General features: G+C 48.0%; 1 protein-coding gene across 8 annotated transcripts in view; it reads right to left on the bottom strand.

Annotated features, from left to right (window-relative positions):
• The window catches only part of PPP1R12B (protein phosphatase 1 regulatory subunit 12B), a 131395-nt gene that overhangs the window by 24871 nt on the left and 84940 nt on the right, over positions 1-21584 (bottom strand). Inside the window, exon 1 of one of the 8 annotated variants that reach the window (XM_041489525.1) lies at positions 5185-5858. The exons of the other annotated variants lie outside the window; for them this stretch is intronic. Within the exon in view, the coding sequence (XP_041345459.1) occupies positions 5185-5286 (102 nt within the window). The 5' untranslated portion in view covers positions 5287-5858. Of the gene's footprint in view, positions 1-5184; positions 5859-21584 lie in introns of those variants that run through there. 8 annotated transcript variants of the gene reach the window in all.

Below are 21584 nucleotides of genomic sequence, written 5' to 3'. Positions count from 1 at the left end.
CACTTTTAAAGTCCCAACTGATTCCCAGCTCTGGTGGAACCTCAAGCTGCCCCTGACCTTGTGACCTCCTGCAATGAGCCATGGTTTCCAGGCTGAGCTATCTTGAGGGATTGCTCTCCAACTGCTTAACCAGCTTTTGCAAAGGCAACACCTCTGACCAGGCAGCTGAGGGTCAAACGGGAGCTTTAAATGAGGCTGAAGTGTTACATCAGGTCCTTTCCAAATCATCCATGACCACTCAGAGCCTTTAATAGTTAACAGACTCCCTGCTCCAGCTTTGGCTTGGATCAGTTCTGCTGCTCGGGAGGGAGGGAGGAGAGCTGAAGGAACTTCAGCCTCAGGGACAGAAGCTCTTCAGCCTACAGGTCACAGCACATGCCCCGACCCATCTTGTTTATTCATGCACATGCAGGAGCATCGTCTGGCCACTGAGTCACAGCAGGGAACATCTCATGGGTGGTGCCCGGGGAATTACCACAAGTTCCTGGTATGCTTCCAGATATGGACATTTACAGAGAAGAACTCAAAAAAAAAAAAAACCCCAAGGACAAACAACGTAGAAGGATTTCATCCCGATACCCATCTGGGAAACATGATGCTTGAGGAATAACCAGAGACAGAACAAAGCAGGGTGCTGGAGAACCCAGACAAAGGTTAATTGCCTGAAAGTTCAAGTTTCAGTATCCCACATTTTTTGTTGGCTGCTGGGGGAGAAGGGAATAATTTCTACAAACAGTGCGTAACTAGCCAGCAATCCAGAAATTAGACAGAAACTGTCATGAGACAACTTATTTGATCCTGTTTCAATTTATGCGGCATCACTTTTATCACAACCCAACGGGTCCAAACCACTAAATAGAAACCCAGGAACGTAAAGGTTCCTGGAAAAATATTTTCGTAACACTTTCTGTTCTCTAATACACTGGCAGTGGCAGCACAGCAAGCTAAATGATTCATAGCAGAAAACCCCATGTGAGAATAAACCTGTGACCAGGAATATCTGAAACGGATGGAACCTGTTGCAAAAACACCACAGAGCAAAAACTGACCAATACATTTATATTCCAAACTCAAGGAAGGCTGTAATCCTATCAGGCATTTCTAATGACCTCCCAGCACTCTGGGACATTGACTTTTTACATGGGCAAGTGACAGGACAAGTGAGGGGACAATTTTAAAGTAAGAGAGGAAAGATTTACATCAGATACCAGGAAGAAATTCTTCCTGCCCCATCCCTGGAAGTGTCCAAGGCCAGGCTGGATGTGGCTTGGAGCAACCTGGTCTAGTGGAAGGTGTCCCTGCCCATGGCAAGGGGGTAATGAGATGAGCTTTAAGGTCCCTTCCAACCAAATAATTCTGGGATTCTGTGATTCTGTGACCACTTAAACATTAACACCAACCCTGTCAGTATGATTTGCATGCCGAGCACCTGCAGCTCAGCCACTCACATTTTTGTGCATTAGCTTTTCTTTTTGCTGCAAGATTCGCTTTGCCTTCCCGCCGTACATGTGCACAGACCATAGCCAGCCTTGGTGCATTTGCTGCCATGGCAATCAGTGCTCAGAGCCCTGCTCAGAGCACCACGGGCTCAGGCTCGTGTGGGGGCTCGTTAACAGACGGAGATTTGGGAACGGCTGCTTTTTATACTCAAGTATTACTATCAAGTGACTTGCTGCAAACATACGGCCCATAAAAGGTGATGCTCCTACATCCCATATTTCACCCAGCACGGCTCCTTCAGAGGCTCCAATGAAAGGCAGAATAAAATAAATCAGTGCAGACCACTGCGTACACTTAGCTTTATTGCTGAGCTCTTCCTGATAAAATTCAGCTGGAAAACTCAGGTTATGTATTCTGAAGGTGGCTTAACAAGGGAGCAGTCTAACATCAGAGAGAAGAGCCTTGCAGTGAAAGTGTGAGCATGGACAGAACAAGGAGAATTATACAGAATCTCTTGAGGAGTGAGTATCAACCATCAAGCAGCTACTGCACAACTGGGCCAGGCAGAGAATGGACAGAGAGCAGCCCTGGGGAGGAGCACATGGGGGTGTTGGTGGATGAGAAGCTCAGCGTGCCCCGGCCCCGTGCTCTGGCAGCCCAGAACCCCCCTGTGCTGGGCTGATCCCCCAGCGTGGGCAGCAGGGCAGGGGGGGATTCTGCCCCTGTGCCCTGCTCAGCTGAGACCCCACCAGCCCTGGGCTTCCAGCTCAGGAAGGATGTGGAGCTGCTGGAGCGAGCCCAGAGGAGACCACAGAGCTGCTCTGAGGGCTGGAGCCCCTCTGCTCTGGAGCCAGGCTGGGAGAGCTGGGATGTCCAGCCTGGAGAAGGATCCAGGGAGTCCTAGTGCCCTTTCCAGAGCCTAAAGGGGCTCCAATAGATCTGGAGAGGGACTTTGGACAAGCACCTGGAGTGACAGGACAAGGAGGGAATGGCTTCCCACTGCCAAAAAAAAAAAAAAAAATCACTCCTTGACTTCACTCTCACTCTTCTAGTCCTGTCATTTATTTGCTTAAATGCACACAACAGGTTTCATGCCACTGGATGCCTATTACATTCTTGCAAGTGAATATTATTTTTTTCAGGAGGAGAAACCTCAAGCTAAATCACTATGGTGCAAAACACGATGACAAGGCACCCACTGCCAAACACCTGAAGCTTGTGCCAAATAACGGGACCATCTGAATTGATTTCAAAGGGGTTTGAGTTTCCTTTTTTGAGGAACATCCTCATTAAAGCAACATTTACCCTGGGGAATTTAAAAGGATTTGTGTATTTTGGCTTGTGACAGCCCAGGGCTATGGGACAGTGCTGACTGGGCACAGGGACCCCATCCCACTGTCACAAGAATCTCCTGTGCAGGGACATTCCCTTTCTTATGGATTGCATGAGTTCACTGCCAAGTGCCCCCTTCCTTAGCTGTGCATCTGGGGACTTCCCATCTGTCAAAGGAGGAAAAACCCCAGGCAATATTACCCTAACTCCTAAGGAGGAGCATTCCAAGCAGCAGTGCAAGTGCAGAGGGAACGCCACGGGAAACTGCTTGGCAAATGACACGTAATGTAGCTTTTGGCACTGATACCTTGACAAGTCAAACCTCCTTTGCTTCGCCTGGCTCTCCAAGAGTTTTCTCCCTGTGTGCACCATGTGTGAGGCTCCTGCCTGCTCGTGTGTGCTCACACCCCTGCTCAGCTGGGAGTGTTTAAAGCCCACAGCTCTGCTGGTGTCAATGGACTGGATGGAAAGATAAGAGACTCCAAGATATCACATTCCTACCCGGTTTATGAAGGGTGGTGGCTCCTCATGGCACAGGCCTGTTACTGTGGGCATGGGGGAGTGGGTGAGGATGAATAAACACATGGAACAAACCCAGAGTAAACCAACCTCCCTTCTCTTGCTCATGGCAAAATTACATTGTCTTGGAGAAAGAGTGAACTCAGATCCTTATTTTAGCCCGAAGACACTGCTTCCCTAATCAGCCTTCAAGGCATGGGCTATTTCCATAACCCAGATAGCACCAGGGCTTTTTCCTACACTGACTGAGTCGATGCTGCTGTACTTACTCCCCACCTGGTTTTCCCTACAGATGCTGTGGAGTCACAGCTGGCACTGCCTTACCACTGGAAGGATCTCCATGCTCATGCGCTGGTTTTCATCAAAACCTCACTAACAAAAACCTCACTCTTCTCCAGACCCTCTCATTCCCACCTGAGAACTCCCACCCACTTCTCCAATACCCAGAGCTCCCCAGGAGCCTGCAAATCTCATTGCGGTGATGGAGAGAGAAACAAGCACCACCTCTACCCACCTGGGAGTTCTCACCTGAGAGTTCCCAGCACTTTCTCCAACACCCACGGACCCTCAGGAGTTCTGCAGTCCCCCCATGGCTCTGGACAGAGAAACCAGCCCCTCCTGTCAGTCTGCTCCAGGCACAGCTCAGGGCTCTTGTGAGATCTTTGTCACTCACTTGTATGCCCAGATGCATAAGAGGGAGGAATGAGTCAGTCTGAACATGTCTGACCTTAAAAACTTGGGGTTTGAAAGAAATGAAACCGTTTCCAGCACACTGGGATGGTTCCCCACCTGTTACCAGGCTGGTGACCAACAGTGCACCCTTTAGGGACGAGTGGTAAGCACGGTGCTTGAACTGATGAGGGAAGCCCATCCAAGCTCATGGGGGATGGTTTTAGATTATCTGAACCATCCCAAAGACACTCCAGCTGCAGAAGGATGAAACCATCTGCTCCTGATTACAGTTAACAGCCCAGGGCAACCAGCAGCCACAGAAGCCTCAAGGCTGAAGTTCTCTAGGTCAGGAATTGCTTCCATTAATGCCACAGCAGTGGATTAAAACTCAAATATTTTGGGCAATACTTTTTCCAGACCAAGATCTGTCCCTTCCAACAGAGCAGGCAATGCATATCTGATTTGAGCAAATACCAGTGCTGGAATTAATTTAATGCTCCCATCTAAAATTAGCCCGGCTGTTAAAAACTAATTCCTCCAGGCTTTGACTCCAGCATGATAATATTTCTTGATGGTGAAGAGGCTGCCTGTACAATGATACGGACCCAGAGGGTTTGTGACAGCTTCTCCCATGACTCTGGAGCTATCAGCAGTACTGCTGGGAAGCATTCCCAACTTTCCAACACCTTGGGAGAGGAGGATACCAGCTCTGGTTTGGGGAGTATAGGGAGTACCTTGACTTGCCTCCTGCTACAGGTGGTCTTATTCATTTTTTTTGTGGTGTTCAAATTATTAAACTGCAGTACAGGCCAGCTCAGCCCCAGGGGTGAAAGCTAACACAAACCTTGTTTCACCAGCGATATCAAAGTGTTTATGAAAAAAGTGCAGTTTAACAAGCTGGTCAGGTTCTGCCTCGTTTTTACCAGGAAGGTTTTCATCCAGCAACAGCCTACCAGGAGAGCCATGTTCCAGGACAGGTGGAAACTACCATCCCAGCAATTCCCTACACCACTAACACAGCTAATCCCAGTGCAGGCACTCTGGCAGCTGGTTAAAACCTGTTGCTGCAGAGGCACCATCCCAAGTTTCATTTAAACCATCCTCTTTCCAAAGGAAACCACAGGCACAGGTCTCCAAGGGTAAGACAACAAACCGCCACCACTGGGCTCTGCTCGGAACATGTGCTGAGCAGGGTAATACAGAAAGGAAAAAGCTGCTTACTCTGAGCGTCTTTGCGATCGGGGAAGGAGAGGACGGGGGAGAGTCTGACTGAGCCTTCCTGCTGCGAGTATATTCCTTACTCCTGGTGAACAGGGACGACATGGCCTCGCGGGCTGGCTGTGAGAAGCAACACCAGTCTTGCTCTCCTGTCGCTCTACGGTGCTGGGCAGGTCCTTCTTCCAAGGTCAGAACAAACTAATTAAACTATTCACAGCTCTGGTAATTAAACCCTCCTGTTTAGGGTGTATAATTTTAGGCATTAATCTGCTGCAGGAAGACCTGAGGCTCCACAAGGTTTCTTGTCCGAGCAGAAGCAGAGAAGGTGTCAAGGACTCGCTGTGCTCCAGTGCCGGGTGCTGCTCTGTGCCAGCCTCACTGCCTGGGCCCCGTCCCGACTTCTCCGCAAAAGGACATTTCCCCTCGTCCAGAGCGTGCCACAGGCCAGAGGGATCAACCTCTCCCCAGAAGTGCAGGAGGCAGAAACTCCCGGCTCAAGGAGAGAGCTGAAAACTGGCTGGGTATATCTAGACACGCAGCTTTTGCCAAAAAAAGCTAAAAAAAGGAAAGGAAAAGCAAACCCTGATTTACTCCGGAGCGCGGCCGCAAGCTCTGCCCCTGCTGCATGGAGCTGCACGTTTTAAGTGAAACACAAAAGCATTAATCAGGAACAAACGCTGGTTTGGAAAGGGGCAGTCCAGCTGAAGTTGGGTTTTGTTCCATTCTCCTCCTCCACCTCCTCCTCCTCCCCCCTCCGGCGCCCTTACCCACGCACAGGCTTCTCCCGTCCCTCCCGCTGCTGCCTTCTGACATTCTGACATTCCAGATCCTGACTCGCTCCAAGAGGAATGCTGGAGGGCAGCCAGCAGCAGCGATTCACTTTCAGCTTGGGATTTGGGCTGCCAAATTGGGTTTGGGATTGGTTTTGGGATTTGGGAAGGAAAAAAAAAGAAAAAAAAATGAAGAGAAGAGAAAATCCCTCCCAAGCTTCTGAGGCCTGGTGACCTGTGAGTGGGATGCTGGAGGTGAGCTCTCAGCACTTTGCAGAGGCTAAATTCCAGAAGTTTGTGTGGCTGCAACAAAGGGAGATGATTTAAAGGCCATGGAGCAGCTCGTGCCATGAAAGGGAGGACACACTTGGACAGCACAACAAGATTTTTGTTGTTTGCTCATAAGCCTGTTTGAGCTGTGGAAGGGCGGCACAGAGCTTGTGTAACGTCCACTGGTTCAAGGGAGCGTCTGGAATCAAGGAGGAGGGAGAGGAGCTCGGATGAAAGGACAGAGGGTGTGGAGAGCACATACCTCTCCCAAACTCCCCTCTCTCTGCCAAGCTCTGCTGCTGCCCAAGCTCACTGGAAGTGGCGAGATGGCTCCCTGTGAAGGTGAGTGTGTGTCCCTCACGTCCCACTGCACTAGGCCCATGGGATGTTTGTTTGAAAAATGCCTCAAACAGCTCACACAACCACAGAGAATCACAGAATGGTTGGGGTTGGAAGGCACCTCTGGAGATCATCCAGTCCAACTCCCCTGTCAAGGCAGGGTCACTAAGAGCAGGTGTCTGTCCTGCTATTGCATCAGCAGCGTCTGTCCTGCTTCAGCTTCACATCTACTTAATATCAAACATTTCCTACCAAGTTCAGGTTGGAAGGGGCTTGGAGCAACCTGGGATAGTGCAAGATGTCCCTACACATGGCAGTGGAATGGAGTGAGATGAGCTTTAAGGTCTCTTCCAATTCAAACTGTTCTGTGAAGTGCAGAATAGTATCTATATTAAAATATTTTAAGAATATTTTCCCACTCTGTGTTGCTCTGAAATCTTGTTCCTTTCTGCATCCTGCTTGGCACCTGAGTAATTTAACTGGCACAGAGCTGGGGAAGGGACTTGGAATAGCAGCTCCAGTAACTCCTCCTGCCATCCAGCACCTTCACTTTTCAGGGGCAAAGCAGCATCACTGTGTAACCAGGGAAAGCAGGAGGTGGGGCTGCCAGATTTTCCTGCTCTGAGAAAGTCACAGTGATATCAGGTTTCTCGATACCTCTTCACAAGGAATGAGGGGACTAATCATCCACTGACTGCAGGAGGGGGGAAAAGGGGTTTGGAGAGGTCTAATTCTGCCTGGTAATATCTCTGCATTCCCCTTTCAAGGTAAGGAAATGAAGTCCAGACACACGAGAAGGCAGTGACAGGCACCCCGCTGCTCCAGAGGGCTGGGGCAGGGCCTTGATCTTCCCAGCCTCCATCTGTTGCACTCATCACACACCTCTCCCTGTACCTGGAGCCCAACTCTGCTCTACAACAAGGTAATCCAGACGCTTCAGAGGCATATTTATAGACCCTGCACACAGGGTGATCCTTTCACACCAGTCTCAGTTTCTGGAGTTTCAAAACACTGTAAGCGAAACTGGGCGAACAAGCTGGTGGTGCACCAGAGTGTCCCAATCCCAGCTCCAGGGCTGACAAAGCCCAGTTTAATCACCAAGGTGGAGCTACACAGCTCTAAATTGCAGTGTTTGGCTTCCCCTCTCATCCAGTCCCAAACAAACCTCTCTCACATCCCTCCACAGTAATGTTTCTGCTGAAGAGGGGCAGGAAAGCTCCAAAATCAACATTTTGGTACAGAACTCTCAGCCCAAATCCAAAATACACCCTGAGCCACACTAATTATTTAGTGACCCAGTGTAGATCTCACACAGACTGATTAATACAGCTTGGTGGACAGTAACTCAATTTAGAGAGAAGGGGAGGCTTGATTAACCAGGACACATAGAGCAGCAAGAGATGCAATATGGCAAAACACACCAGGTTTCAGCATTATTCCAACAAATGCCTGATTTAGGGGTTTCTTCCTGCTGGTTTGTACAGCTTACTTTCAAGTAGTCCCCAGTGGAATTATGAAACATGACTCTCCTTCACAGTGCTGCTATTCCTCACAGCCTCAGCTCTGTCACGTTCAAGGTCATTGTTTAGATCTGACTGTTCCTGTCTGTTCAGGAGATTCCTCAGTCAGTACCAGGCTGGTCCATGCTTTAACTGTGGTGCTGTGTACTTTATAAGGAATATTTATACAACTTTCAGAAAGACATGCACAAAAATCATCTTCCATGACCATTTCCACAACCAATGCACACAATCCCTGTCTGAATGTTGACCTTATGCTCTGGCCTATTTCTGGGCAAAATCACCTTGAAGTTTCTTCTCACCTTGGACTATAGCAGTACAACTATACCACAGTATTGTGTCTTTCCCATATCCATATGAAAGAGTGTTTTCCTGTAGTTAGAGCTGTGGTCTTGCCTATGATCACTGTTCATACACCTTCACCCAAAAACTGGTCAGGTTTTTGGCCCAGAGGGTGCTGGAGGCACTGACCAGGCTTCCCAGGGAACTGTCCCAGCCCCGAGGCTGCCAGAGCTCCAGTAATGTTTGGACACCACTGCCAGGGATGCCCAGGGTGGGATTGTTGGGGTGTCTGTGCAGGGCCAGGGGTTGGACTTGATGGACCTTGTGGGTCCCTTCCAGCTCAGCAGATTCTGCTACTTCCTTTTCCATTCAGATGTCTGTCCTCTCCCTTCCTTTGGTGATGATGCCTGTGTTTGTACTCCATTTTTAGAATTCGTTAGACAGGAGAACTCATATGCAGGAAAATGATGTATCAGAAATAGGATAAAACCCTGAGCTGAATATTTGAGAGGAAAATACACACGCCCTTTTTATGTGTGTTGAAAATCTTCACCTACAGAACATCATGCTGGTAAAAGTCAGCAGTGCTGCAACATTCCAATCTGCAGCAGACAAAAATGGGAAACAAATCTGGGAGTTAAAGCCAGAGCTGCAGTGATGCTCAGGGGTGATACAAGCCCACGGCACATTCCCTGAGTGCAGAGGAGGAGAAGCCCTCTTGGGAGACCAGAATTCTAATACAACTTGAAGAATGAGAGTAGTTGGTATTTTTGGAACAAATTATCCCAAAACTATCTCCTGAAAGTCCTAGCTGTCATTTTTCACACCAGGTTTACCACGTACCTCACTGAATTCCTTCCCATCCAGCTGAGTTCCTTCATCTGCAGCCAAGCCTCCTCTATCTCCCAGTGCAGGCACGTCCCAGGGAGGACAGTGGTGTCTCCAGCTGCACAGGGCTCGGCTGGGGCAGAAAACACAGACTGGGCCCACACAGCAGCAGGACCTTCTCAGCACTGTGACCTCCCCCAGGGACTCCCTGCCTACATCTGCTAAATTAATCACAGCCAGGGACCCCCCTGCCCCAGCACACAACCCTGTGATCTCCGAGCAGGGGGAAGGTCTCTGGCACCATCTTGTCCTTGGCCAAGCAAGGCTCCTCTGGGTACCACTGGGCACTCCTAGGGACCATTCCCAACAGGCATCCTGGACACTGAGCTGGAGGGAGGGAGGATTCAGTCACATGGATGAGCCTTCCTTCCCAGCTGGCCTCAGGGCTAGCAGCAGGTTGAGATGGCACTGTGGTACTGTGCCTTTGAGGATGGGTTCTCAACACTGGCCCAGTCCCTGCTGTCACCCCCTCCTGTGCTGGGCCAAGTGATGAAAGAACATGGGGGGGGCACAGCTACCTGTGAATTACAGTCCAACTGGAGGAGCAGAACAGGGAGAGGCAGGCAGCAGGTTTCATGTTTTCCTTTGAACCTGTCACAGAATCACCAAGGCTGGAAAAGATCTTTAAGGTTGAGTCCAACCATTCCCCCAGGCACTGTCATGTTTACCACGAAACCATGCCCCCAAGTGCCACATCCACACATATTTTGAATATGTCCAGGAATGCTGATTCTACCATTGCCCTTGGAAGTCTATGCCAGGGTCTGACCATCCCTCCAGGGAAGAAATTTCCCCCAGTATCCAGCCCGAACCTCCCCTGGCCCAGCCTGAGGCTGTTCCCTCTCCTCCTGTTCCTGTTCCCAGGGAACAGAGCCTGACCCCCACCTGGCTGCCCCTCCTGTCAGGAGCTGTGCAGAGCCAGAAGGTTCCCCCTGAGCCTCCTTTTCTCCAGGCTGAGCCCCCCCAGCCTATCACTGAGCCCACTTTGCTCGCTTTTCTAGGAGAAGCAGAGAACCTCCATAATTGCTCCATGCCACTCCAGACACTTCTGATAGCTGCTGGCACCTCCTTCTACAGAGTTCAGCTGTTTGCTCTTTAAGTAAACAACTCTTCCCAATCCTCCCCTTCTGGGTTTCCCACTGCAGGAGCAGAATGTGCTGTTTGTTTGTAGAGTTATGTGCTGGTCCAGGGAATCACTGGAATCTGTAATTTTATGCAGTACCTAAATCAACTGTAAAACTGCATTTATTCTCATGACACTTCTTTGGAGAAATGGAACAAAATAATCTGGCAGCTGCTTCCAAGAGTTAGGCTACAAAGTCATTATAAGTCCAGAAAATAATGTTTCTAGGTATAAAGCAGTTCTGTAAAATATCCAGAAAAAAAGAGAACCTTGGAATGGTTTGGGTTGGAAAGGACCTTAAAGCTCATCTTGTGTCAAGCCCTGACATGGTCAGGGTCACCTTCCACCAGACTGCTCCAGCCCGGGCTTGAACACTTCCAGGGATGAGGCAGCCACAGCTTCTCTGGGCAACCTGCGCAGGAAACTCAGTTTAAACATAAAAAAAACATTTATCATCGAACTATCCTCATGGGTTCTAGAGAACAGAGTCAAAATTTTGATTTCCCACTGCTTTTATGTCACTGGACTGGCCCACCAAACTGAAATCCACAGCGCCACAATCCTGCACCTCCCCTTTGCAACAGTGTTTATATTAGGGGCAAAGACTAATAATCCTGTGATTGGCATCACCACGGGATGTCCTATATGGGTGGACATCCCACTTCAGCCCAAAACAACAGCCATTCTTTGTGTCCCCCTTTGTGCCTACCTCTGCTTTGGTCCTGGAACTTACTCCTTACACTTGTCTCCCACCACATCCAGACCAGACCAAGAGCTGTCATCTGCAAAGGACGAGCTGTGACCAGCCCGAGGGTGGCTCCAACAGCCAGGAACAGTTCTGGCTGAACACACAGGGCTCCAGAGCCAGAGAAAGGGTTACACCCAGGGGGCCATTGCACCAGGGAACCAGTCACTGCTTTCTCCACATGGGATCTTGCAGTAAAATGTCCCTATCCTATCCTATCCTATCCTATCCTATCCTATCCTATCCTATCCTATCCTATCCTATCCCATCCTATCCCATCCCATCCCATCCCATCCCATCCTATCCTATCCTATCCTATCCTACCCCATCCCATCCCATCCCAAAACACTGGGAAAGGAGTTCACCTGGAAAGAAAAGGCTGAGCCTTGTTACGCCTCCTGCTCTCACCTCTTTATTTACTGCACCCATCGCATTCTGTGCAAAGAAATTCTGCTGGTTCTGGAGAGAAACTGCTCATTCTGGTGGATAATGAGTGAATTTGGAATTGGTGGCACAGACACTGTCCCAGGGGATGTGACCAAAAGCCAATCTTCAAAAGTGATCATAGAACCCAGAAAATCAGTGTTGCTAAGTTTGGAAAATATCACAAGTCTTCTCACCTGTTCTGTGCTCTGGGTGGTGTTTGTGGTTTTCTTCCTGACAAGGATTTTCTGCTTTGGTTATTGAGATGCTTATGGAGCAGGAGAAGGACTGGACTCCAGCTCAGGGCTTGATGGCACTTGGTTGGTTGTTTTTGTGTTTAATTGGTCTTTTTCAACCTAAAAAATGTAGTAACTCAGCTCCACTCTTACCCTCTGCATTGCTTATTACCAGTCACATTCTCATGACACCAGGTAACCTGAGCAGGTAATTTTGACCAAATATGTCTTTGTAGAGTGAGAGAACTAAAACTGGCTCCAAAATACAGATTTTTATTCCTGGAGTATAGTCATGGGCAGCTGAAGAGCTGCTGGATTACAGAAATTAATGTGCTATACAGCAAGTATAGCCAAGGAACTGTGTGTATAGAAGAGGCAAGGAACTGTCTGTATATAGCTATATAAACACATATGTATGAGTTCCTTTAGCAGTAACAAGGCCAACACCTATTACCTTTAAAATAAGTTATTAAAGCATTACTTGTACTCTAGTCTACTATTTGTACTTCTGGGCATTTGATTTAGCTTATTTAATGGAACTTTGTATATCAAGATTGAATATTTCAAATTATTAATATTATGATTATTATTACTACTGCTACTGCTATACAAAAATTGTACATGATATATAAACCCTACTGTAAATAAATGACTTTTAAATCAACCTCAAGCTTCACCAGGGTCAAATGGAGCTTGCAGAGTTTATTTAGCACTGCAGAAGGCAGGCAGGGTTATGCTGGGCTGCAGGACTGGAGCAAAATAACATAGCCAGGCAGTAGCTGTTCTGTAAATGGGATGTGCAGGCTCTGCTGGAGTTTTCCATAAATGGAATCTGAATCGGAGGAGGGAACACTTCCATCTGCAGAGCCCAGGCCAGGATTCCCAGGAGCAGATCTGCTGGGGTGCCACATAGATAGGGAGCAGAAGGAAAGGGTCTTCCTTCCTCTCCTCCAGACACACACAACAGCTGAGAGCCTATAATTGCATCTATAGCATTATTCTTCTCCCACTTTTTATTCCCATCTCAAAATTTATCACAAAAAAGCTGGAAGCACCATGCCTTAGGCATACCTGGTTTATCACCGAGCAGCACATGCAGATCATTTAGTGGGGGCTGAGAATAGACATTTTAAATATAAAATTTCAGAGTTTTTTTCTTTTTCCTTTCTTATAACTAGAGGTAATAAAGAGCAAAGGTGAAGACAGTTCAAAAAGCAGCACTCTCAGCAGAGAAACATCATTTTAGCACCTCCAAGTGCCCATTCTGCATGCAGGAGAAACATCTTCCAGCAGTTCTGTGGAGCCAAGTTGAGTTTTTGGAAGAAGAGGTAAGGTGTCTTAGACACTTAAATCCAGCAGGTACAGCAGGATGAGAAGCTGGGCTGTTCACTGATCCCTATGGGGACATCCCAAACTTCAGAGGGGGAGAACTGAACATAAAGCAAAGGCTGCAGAGAGGGAGATGGTTTCACTGTCCTGAGTTCATCATCATTTGAAGATAAAGCTCAGGACAAGCCCAGTAAACCAATCTACATCTGCACTTCTACAGCAAAGGCAGAGGGAACCTGAGACAGAGCTTGGAGGGGGCAGACAAACCCACAGTTCGAGAGCATCAAAGGCAGAAATGCTTCTGAGAGAGCCAACAGATGTTCACGTTCCCTCTCTGAATGTGTCATTAAACTGTATTTCATAGAATCACAGAATATCCTGAGTCAGAAGGGACCCACAGGGACCATCCAGTCCAACCCCTGCCCTGCACAGTCACCCCAACAATCCCACCCTGGGCATCCCTGGCAGTGCTGTCCAATCACTCCTGGAGCTCTGGCAGCCTTGGGGCCGTGCCCATTCCCTGGGGAGCCTGGGCAGTGCCTGATATCCAGCCTGACCTGCCCTGACACAGGCTGATGGTGAGAGGTTACAGAAATGGGTGGTCACAGTGGCAATAACCAGAAACAACAAACCAGCACCACAAAGGGCTCCTGTTGAAGGGGACAGATGTGTGAGCTTTGCAAAACAGAAATGTCTCTAAGATTACAGACAGGATTCTGTTCAGGCTGTAAATGTAGCCATGGGCACAACCCCTGAGGCAACCCCAGCACTGCCTATTGTCATGTCATAATCCTGGCCAGGTCTGTACACCAGAGACTGGTCTGGTGGCCATGGAGAGGTTGCTTCATGTCCACCCAAAACCTGGCTGTTTCCTGAACTCAGTACCGTGCTTCGTTCGAAAAAAGCATCACAACAAAATCACAGAATCACAGGTTCAAGGATTGCTGGAGAAACCTATGAGCCCAACTGTTCCCCCACCACTGCCATGTTTACCACTAAAGCATGTCCCAAGTGCTACATCCACATGTTTTTTGAACACTCCCGGGGATGGTGACTCCAGCACTGCCCTGGGCAGCCTGACCAGCCCTTCAGGGAAGGAATTTTTCCTAATAAGCAACCTGAACTTCCCCTGTCTCAACTTGACGCCACTCCCTCTTGTCCTGTTCCCTGGGAGCAGAGCCCAACTCCCCCTGGCTGCCCCTCCTGTCAGGGAGTTGTGCAGAGCCAGAAGGTCCCCCCTGAGCCTCTTTTTCTCCAGGCTAAGCCTCTCCAGCACCCTCAGCTGCTCCTCATCAGAACTGTGCTCCAGACTCTTCTCCATCTCTGTCGCCCTTCTCTGGACAGGCTTCAGCAAATCCAGAGAGATGCTTTGCTCTGTCCACTCACAAGTCCAGTTTGAGCACTGCTCATGCAAAAAATCAATTGATTTAATCCAGTTCCAACCATTAAAGGATAAAGTAGTGTTGGAACATAATATTTTCCAGGGGAAGCTGTCTGGCAGTTGCACTCAGCAAGTTTCCTGACAGGTTCCCTCTACCCACCCAGGTTTCTTACAAGGAGGAACACAACAATTTGCACAGCTATGAACAGGCCATGCCAGAGAAGCTGAGAAAGCAAACAGCAGTACAAGAACCAGATGGAAACAGCTATTTCAAGCTAAGGGACTTTCCAAAATATGACATAGAGAAATAAAAATCTCAGGGCCCTCACAATAGTCACGATCCATTCTGTCTTTATCTACATTGATCAGATTCTCTGCACCCAGCACAGCCTCTCCACGGCTGTAAAACCTGTGTGCCAGCTCAGCTGTGGAAGTGAATGGCTGACACACAACAATATCCCAGTGTCACTGGCCAGGCAAATCTGTAACTTCAACACACTGTCATCTAACTGTGCTTCAGGCCTATTTCTGACCATCCCTCAGCAGCAGCACATTGTGGTGCAGAGGGTTAGGTGCACTGCCAAGGATGAAATCTAAGATCAATGAAAAGTCCACCTATGTGGTAGAACAGCCACTCAAACCCACCCACAACAGTGCCCAGCACTGAGTACCTGGTAGGTACCTACTATAGGATCACAAATGGCCTGGGAAGGGACCTTTGAAGGGACCTTAAAGCTCATCCTGTTCCACCCCCCACCATGAGCAGGGACACCTTCATCTGTCCCAGGCTGCTCCAAGCCCCATCCAGCCTGGCCTTGGACACTTCCAGGGATCCAGGGACAGCCACAGCTTCTCTGGGCACCCTGTGCCAGGGCCTCGACACCCTCACAAGGGAGAATTTCTTCCAAATACCTGATATAAACCTCTCTTCTGACAGTGGGAAGCTGTTTCACCTTGTTTTGTCACTACATGCTCTTGTAAAAAGTCTTTCTCCATCTTTCTTATAGGTTCCCTATAATGAGCAATTAACTAGAGCAGGTGGGAAATTCCTGCCAGAAGGAGTTTTGCAGCTTAAGGATTCAACATCTTGACACATCAAACAATGAAGCAGCTTATGCCACATAATGTTACTTTTCATAGGGCAAGTCCATGTCCAAGAGCAGAAAACTAACAATGACTTTCCAAACATGAGGCTTTTTCTGAAGAGAGACATGTGGGAGGATATAAACTCCAAACAAAAAGTGACCTTTTAGAGACACAAGGGACAAACCACATCACCACTTATATCACAGCAACATACCATTTTTCCTAGAGTGGTTGTTTCCAAATGATATATTATTGCCAGAGAATCTGACTCCAATTTTCCAAACAAATTTAGATTACTCCTAAGTTCTCTGCTGGCCATGAGGCAATACAGCTTCTGCTTTTCATTCCTTCTGAACACATCTGGGAGATAAATAATTTACTACATAAATGTGTGATGGCACCAGCCTGCACAGGATGGCAGGAGATGAGGACAATCAGCTTCTGGCTTTGCCAGAGAGAAGCAGCCATAGAACACTGGAGTCACAGAATGGTTTGGGTTGGAAGGGACCTTAAAGCTCATCACATTTCACCCCCTGCCATGGGCAGTGACACCTTTCACTTGCCCAGGTTGCTCCAAGTCCCATCCAACCTGGCCTTGGACACTTCCAGGGATCCAGGGGCAGCCACAGCTGCTCTGGGGACTCTGTGCCAGGGCCTGCCCACCCTCACAGCCAAAAATTCCTTCCCAATATCCCATCTAACCCTGCCCTCTGCCAGTGGGAAGCCATTCCCTCTTTGTCCTGTCATGCTATGCCTCCTCCAAAGTCCCTCTCCAACTCTCCTGGAGTCCCTTTAAGCACTGGAAGGGGCTCTGAGGTCTCCCTGGAGCCTTCTCTTCTCCAGGTGAACACCCCCAGCTCTCCCAGCCTGGCTCCAGAGTAGAGAGGATCCAGCCCTCAGAGCAGCTCCATGGGCTCCTCTGGACTCATTGCAGCAGTTCCACATCCTTCCTGTGCTGAGACCCCAGAACTGGATGCAGATTCTCACACTGGGAAGGACCAGAGAGCAGAGCCTGAGCATGGCACATCCCAATTCCATGTGCTGCAGCCCCCTCCCACTGCCCCCAATCCCCTTCTCCAAGGTAGACACCTGTGTCACCACGACACAGCTCACCCAGATATCTACTGCTCTAGGCAGGAATTTTAATTCAGCAGATCACATTTTTTGGAGGATGACTTCAATCATGTCAGGAGAGACATCCTCCCCCAGCCCACTGGATGACTGACACTGAGGTAGGATCATCAGCTCCCAGAGGGGCCCAGAACCTGCTCCAAGCAGTTCAGCAGTCAGAGACACTTCTCCTTTCCATAGTTTTGAACATGTCACAAGGAGACAGATTTTGACAGTTTCCCACAAAAAGTGATGGGATGCTCCGTTACATGTATAAGCACAACCATATACTGTTAACCTTTAAAAAGTCAAAAATTACAAACATAAATAGACATAAAACAATAGTGAGATTTATTCTGTCTCTAGGATGTGGGGCAGGAGCAATGCTGCTCCTCAGGCCAGTGGGTCTGAGCTAACATTCACCCTGGAGTGAGCACTCCCGTTTCCTGGAGTGCCTGTGCTGTGTCCACACAGCACTGGAGAGAAGCACACACGTGTCATGGATCCTGCTGCCACCCTATCCATCACACTGCTCCCAGCTCCTTCTGGGAAGAAAGCAGGAGAATCCCAACACCCTGTGCAATAGCTGCCATGGGTGCAAAGGAAAAGGAGCCTGGGGTGAAGTGGGATCATCTGAACTGACTGCTCAGGCCTCCCAGCAATGCCATCAGCAGCCAAGGGAGCTGGGGGTGGCTGCTGCAGGGCCAACCCCAACCCCAGCCCCACGGCTGCAGGGGAATGACTTGCCAACAACTGAGAAAGATCAGTCACCTCAGACTGCACCAGAAGTCTGACAGCAATCTACTTAATCAAGATGCTACAACATAAAGTTACCTTAAATAGTTACGAGTTTGTGACCTTGGGAATCACTCCTGGAGGACTGGCTGTTTTGCTTCATCTTCCCAGGACTCATAGATTGGATTTTAGCTGGTTTTGTGTTACCCATCCCCATCATTGCTTCACATTACACCTTCCTAATTCAGCAACTTGGTGAGTTAGAGGAATGCACCTGAAGGCATTTAGCTGTAACCCTGTAGTCACATAACCCACTTGGGTCACTTGGCTTTAGGCACAAACAATGTTTTCCCAGAGCTGTAAACTGGTGCTCAGAGCCAGGCTGAGGAGTGAAGTGCTGTACCAACGCGGAGCGCAGCCACCCAGGCTGATGTCCTTCTCCACATACTGAGGTTAAGAAAAATCAACACAAGCACATCAGGCTGGAGATTCACAGGACAAATCTTCTGTGCAGATATGAAGCATTTTTGTAGGAATATTTGCAGAATGAATTTTAATTTCTCTGCTATCTGCCCCATTCACCTTCCAGAGAAGCCAGGGCACTCTGAACACGATGAGGATGTTCTTCACCACATTCAAGCTCTATGGCAAAGCCTCAGTTCATGCTCCTTCCTGCAGCACTTTGCTGCTATTTCATATTGCTATACATATTAAAGATCTTTCCTTGTAGCATACACAGCCTATTAAAGCAATTTGTTTATAAACAGGACTAAACAGAGCCAATCTCTCCCAGCCTTATGTTACACAGAATTAAATGCTCTCTAATTTAACTACATGATGCAAATGACGCATGGTGCCATCTACGTGCCCTTGGACAGGAGCCAGATGGTTTCCTTCCCACATCACACCACATCTCTTCTAGAAATAAACATTCAAGGGTAAAACCAGGGGAAAACACTCATATCCTTAATCCCCAGAAAAGACCCTGGGCCAGCAGCAATGAAGCATAGGACGAGCACCACCATACAGCACTGTCCGCATTGAAAGGATTTTAGTTTCTTATCAGCTGGCCAGAAGTTCACCTATTTTGCTCCTTTTCCTGGTCAACTTTCCCTTGTATCCCAGCAAAACAGCTCAGCTCTTGCAGACATACCTTACCATATTAGGCAATGTGAGCCCTGAAAGTGGAGGACTCTGAGCCTTCCTTGGCTTCCAAACACAGTCCACAGGCACAGGGTTGGCTGCATGACACAGGGAAAAGGGCAGTAACGACTGGGGACTCCCAGGGCTCACAATAAACCCAGTGTGGCCACAACAGGACATTCACAAAACACTTAACAAAAGCTATTCCTGATCTTCTAGTTATTCATCACATCCATCTTTCACAAAAAGGCAAACAGCATGGTGACACAAGCTGAACTGAAGCCTCTGTGGAAGGATAAAGTGGCACTAAAAACAAAAATATAGGTGAAAAATAGGACACACCAAAATCAGGACTCCCAGGTCATAGCTCTGAATCAGCAATAACATTAAGACATTGAATTGAACTTGTGGAATTAAGTTTAGAAATTCAGCCCTTCTAAGACAGAGATTTAATTTATACTGGTGTCTAGTTGCATCTGGTGATTTCATGGTAACAGTACAAGTAGGCAGAACACTTATTTACAAACCAGAGTGAGCCTGGTTCATTCCATAAATCAAAGCGCAGGGAGACAGGAATGGAGCCTATTTAATCCACTTACTGCAATTGTAATTCACAATCAAACGTTTCAGTGCTATTCCTCCATAAAACTTAATTCCATTAGTGTGTCTGGGGTTTATACTGTGCTATACAGACTGTCCTGAAGGCAGTTCATGACAACAGACATTTTGTTTGATACTTTTACTGCTCAGAAATTGTGATTTTATGAACATAACGCTCAGTGTCTTCCTCTGAATTTGAAGTTTTACTTTGACAAACTCTGCTGTGGGTGAGGAGCATCTGTAATGCTCCAGCACAGAACTGCAAGGAAAAACAATCCTTTAAATGATTATAAACATTTTCTACTTGTTCCCTATGTTCTGTCATTTAAAATATACTTTTCTTCCAAATTTGTTCCTAATTGTCCCTGCTGTGCAATAGTAATGGCAGAAGTTTCCCAGAGAAGCTGTGGCTGCCCCATCCCTGAAGTGTCCAAGGCCAGGTTGAATTGGGCTTAGAGCAACCTGGAGTAGTGGGGGTATGACTGCATGGGGTGGGACTGGATGGGCTTTAAGGCCCCTTCCAACCCAAACCAGTCTGTAATAGATTCTATTATTTTAAGTCAGGGCCAAGTCAAAGCCAGCAGAGTCAGGGATAAAGAAAACCTGCTCTGAAATGGAACACTGGAACATTCTCTTTAGTCTTCATCATCATCCTCCTGCTGCACCCCAGACTAGCCCATTGATCCCTACCCACACTGACTCTGCTGCATGTGTCCTCACTGGCCTCACCAAGACTGGAATTCCCACTGGTATTCTGCAGCCAGTGGCTTGAGGGAACAGGGAAGGTTTCCCAGCTCCAGCCTCCCCCCAGCTCAGTCTGGGTACAACACAAGCATTCAACTCTCCCAGTTTTTATTTTCTGAGAAACAGAGACAAGATTGTGGCCAAGCTTCTCCCCCACCTCTGTTCTGAGCTCAGGTCTCCCCAGACCACACAAAAACTCCTTCCTTTGCAGCTCCTTCCCACTGGAATCACGGAAAAACGTCTCCTAAAGCTGCATCCCCAGAGGCCGTTTCCAGCTGAAGTCCTTGTACCCTTGAACATTTATTCCACAATAAAACTTTGTCTGCTCTTCCAACTTTCCACAGTGCATCCAGGCAGTCTGTGTCCCAAGGAGGCAGCTGGGGTGGGAGCAGAACAAATGGAGGACACTGACACATCCCACTATGAGACCTCTTAGCTGCCTAAACCTCAGCCAAAGCGTCTGGGCTGGTTTCCCACTCTGGTGCTCATGAGCTCAGTCAAAATAATTCATCCACTTCTGAGAATTAGAACAACATGTATTTGCTCCTTTTGTTCCTTCTCAAAACTGCCTTTACCTTTCCTGTGCTAGTCTCCAGCACTGCAGAGCTTGGAGGAGGGATTTCAAGCAAGTCCTGTTTTCTGGCTTCCATGAAAATCATCCTGGTATCAGCCAAGATATAAACACTAGAAGAAAAATGTAACCGTTCCCACAAAATCAGATTCTTTGGGGTTCTGCTACTAACATGGGACACTCCAGACTGTTCAAGTTCACAACCTGGTGACATTTGGCAACTGCCATTCTGGAACTATAGTTACTGAAGAATTAATGATTATTAACTGTACTTTCTTATTGGCACTAGAACTGAAAACAGAGAGCTGTTCCATGATTCCTGCCAAAGTGATGGCCAGTTAGGACAGAAATCTGATTTGGATCTCAAATTAACCAGGGAAGACTGACCAAGTGACATGATGCTGGAGGCATGCATTCAAGAAAATAAACTGGGAACTGGATAAAAAAAGAGGACTGGGAAAATGGGAATAACAGCTCTAGCAGAGTGGGAGGAGAGTCTAACCCAGGTTGAAGGTACGTTGGGTGCATAAGAAACCATGGTACTGGTGCCCTGAAGCACCTGCACAAAGGGGATGATGGAACTGAAGGGAAGTCACTCTGCTTTTAGATGGATTCCACAAGAAAATAATGTGAAGTGTCAGACAAAAGGAATCCTTGCTGTTAATTTGGGGAAAACCAGCATTATTAAGAGACTGGGTGACCTTGAATTTTTGGGCAGCTGGATTCTCCCAAAGTGCAGCTTGTCCATTTACATGAGCAGTGAGGACGGTGCTCAATAAAATCTTCAGCAATTTTAGAACTAGACTCCAGGAAGCCTCCAAACCTGCAGCCTCAGCTACTCCTTTGTCTTAATTTAGGTAATCTGGGACAACTTCCCAGAAGAACAAGACATTCCCAGCAAGTCCCAAACATGCCTGCTGGAAACAAGGTGTCCCTATTATGATTATTACTCTTACACATTACAAAACTCCCCTCCTTCAGTCTTACTGTGAGGCAGCAGAAATGTCAAAACAATTTTAATGACGATAAATGGCCAAGTCTTTGCTGCAGGGTTCAGTGAAGACTTCAGGAAGCTCTGCACTGTGATGAGCAGAAACTCCTGGGGGAA

Source organism: Pyrgilauda ruficollis, unplaced genomic scaffold (assembly GCF_017590135.1).
Source record: "Pyrgilauda ruficollis isolate IOZ18807 unplaced genomic scaffold, ASM1759013v1 scaffold95, whole genome shotgun sequence".
Lineage (NCBI taxonomy): Eukaryota > Metazoa > Chordata > Aves > Passeriformes > Passeridae > Pyrgilauda > Pyrgilauda ruficollis.
Note: the sequence above shows the minus strand (reverse complement) of the source record. Positions and strands in the feature narration are given on the sequence as shown.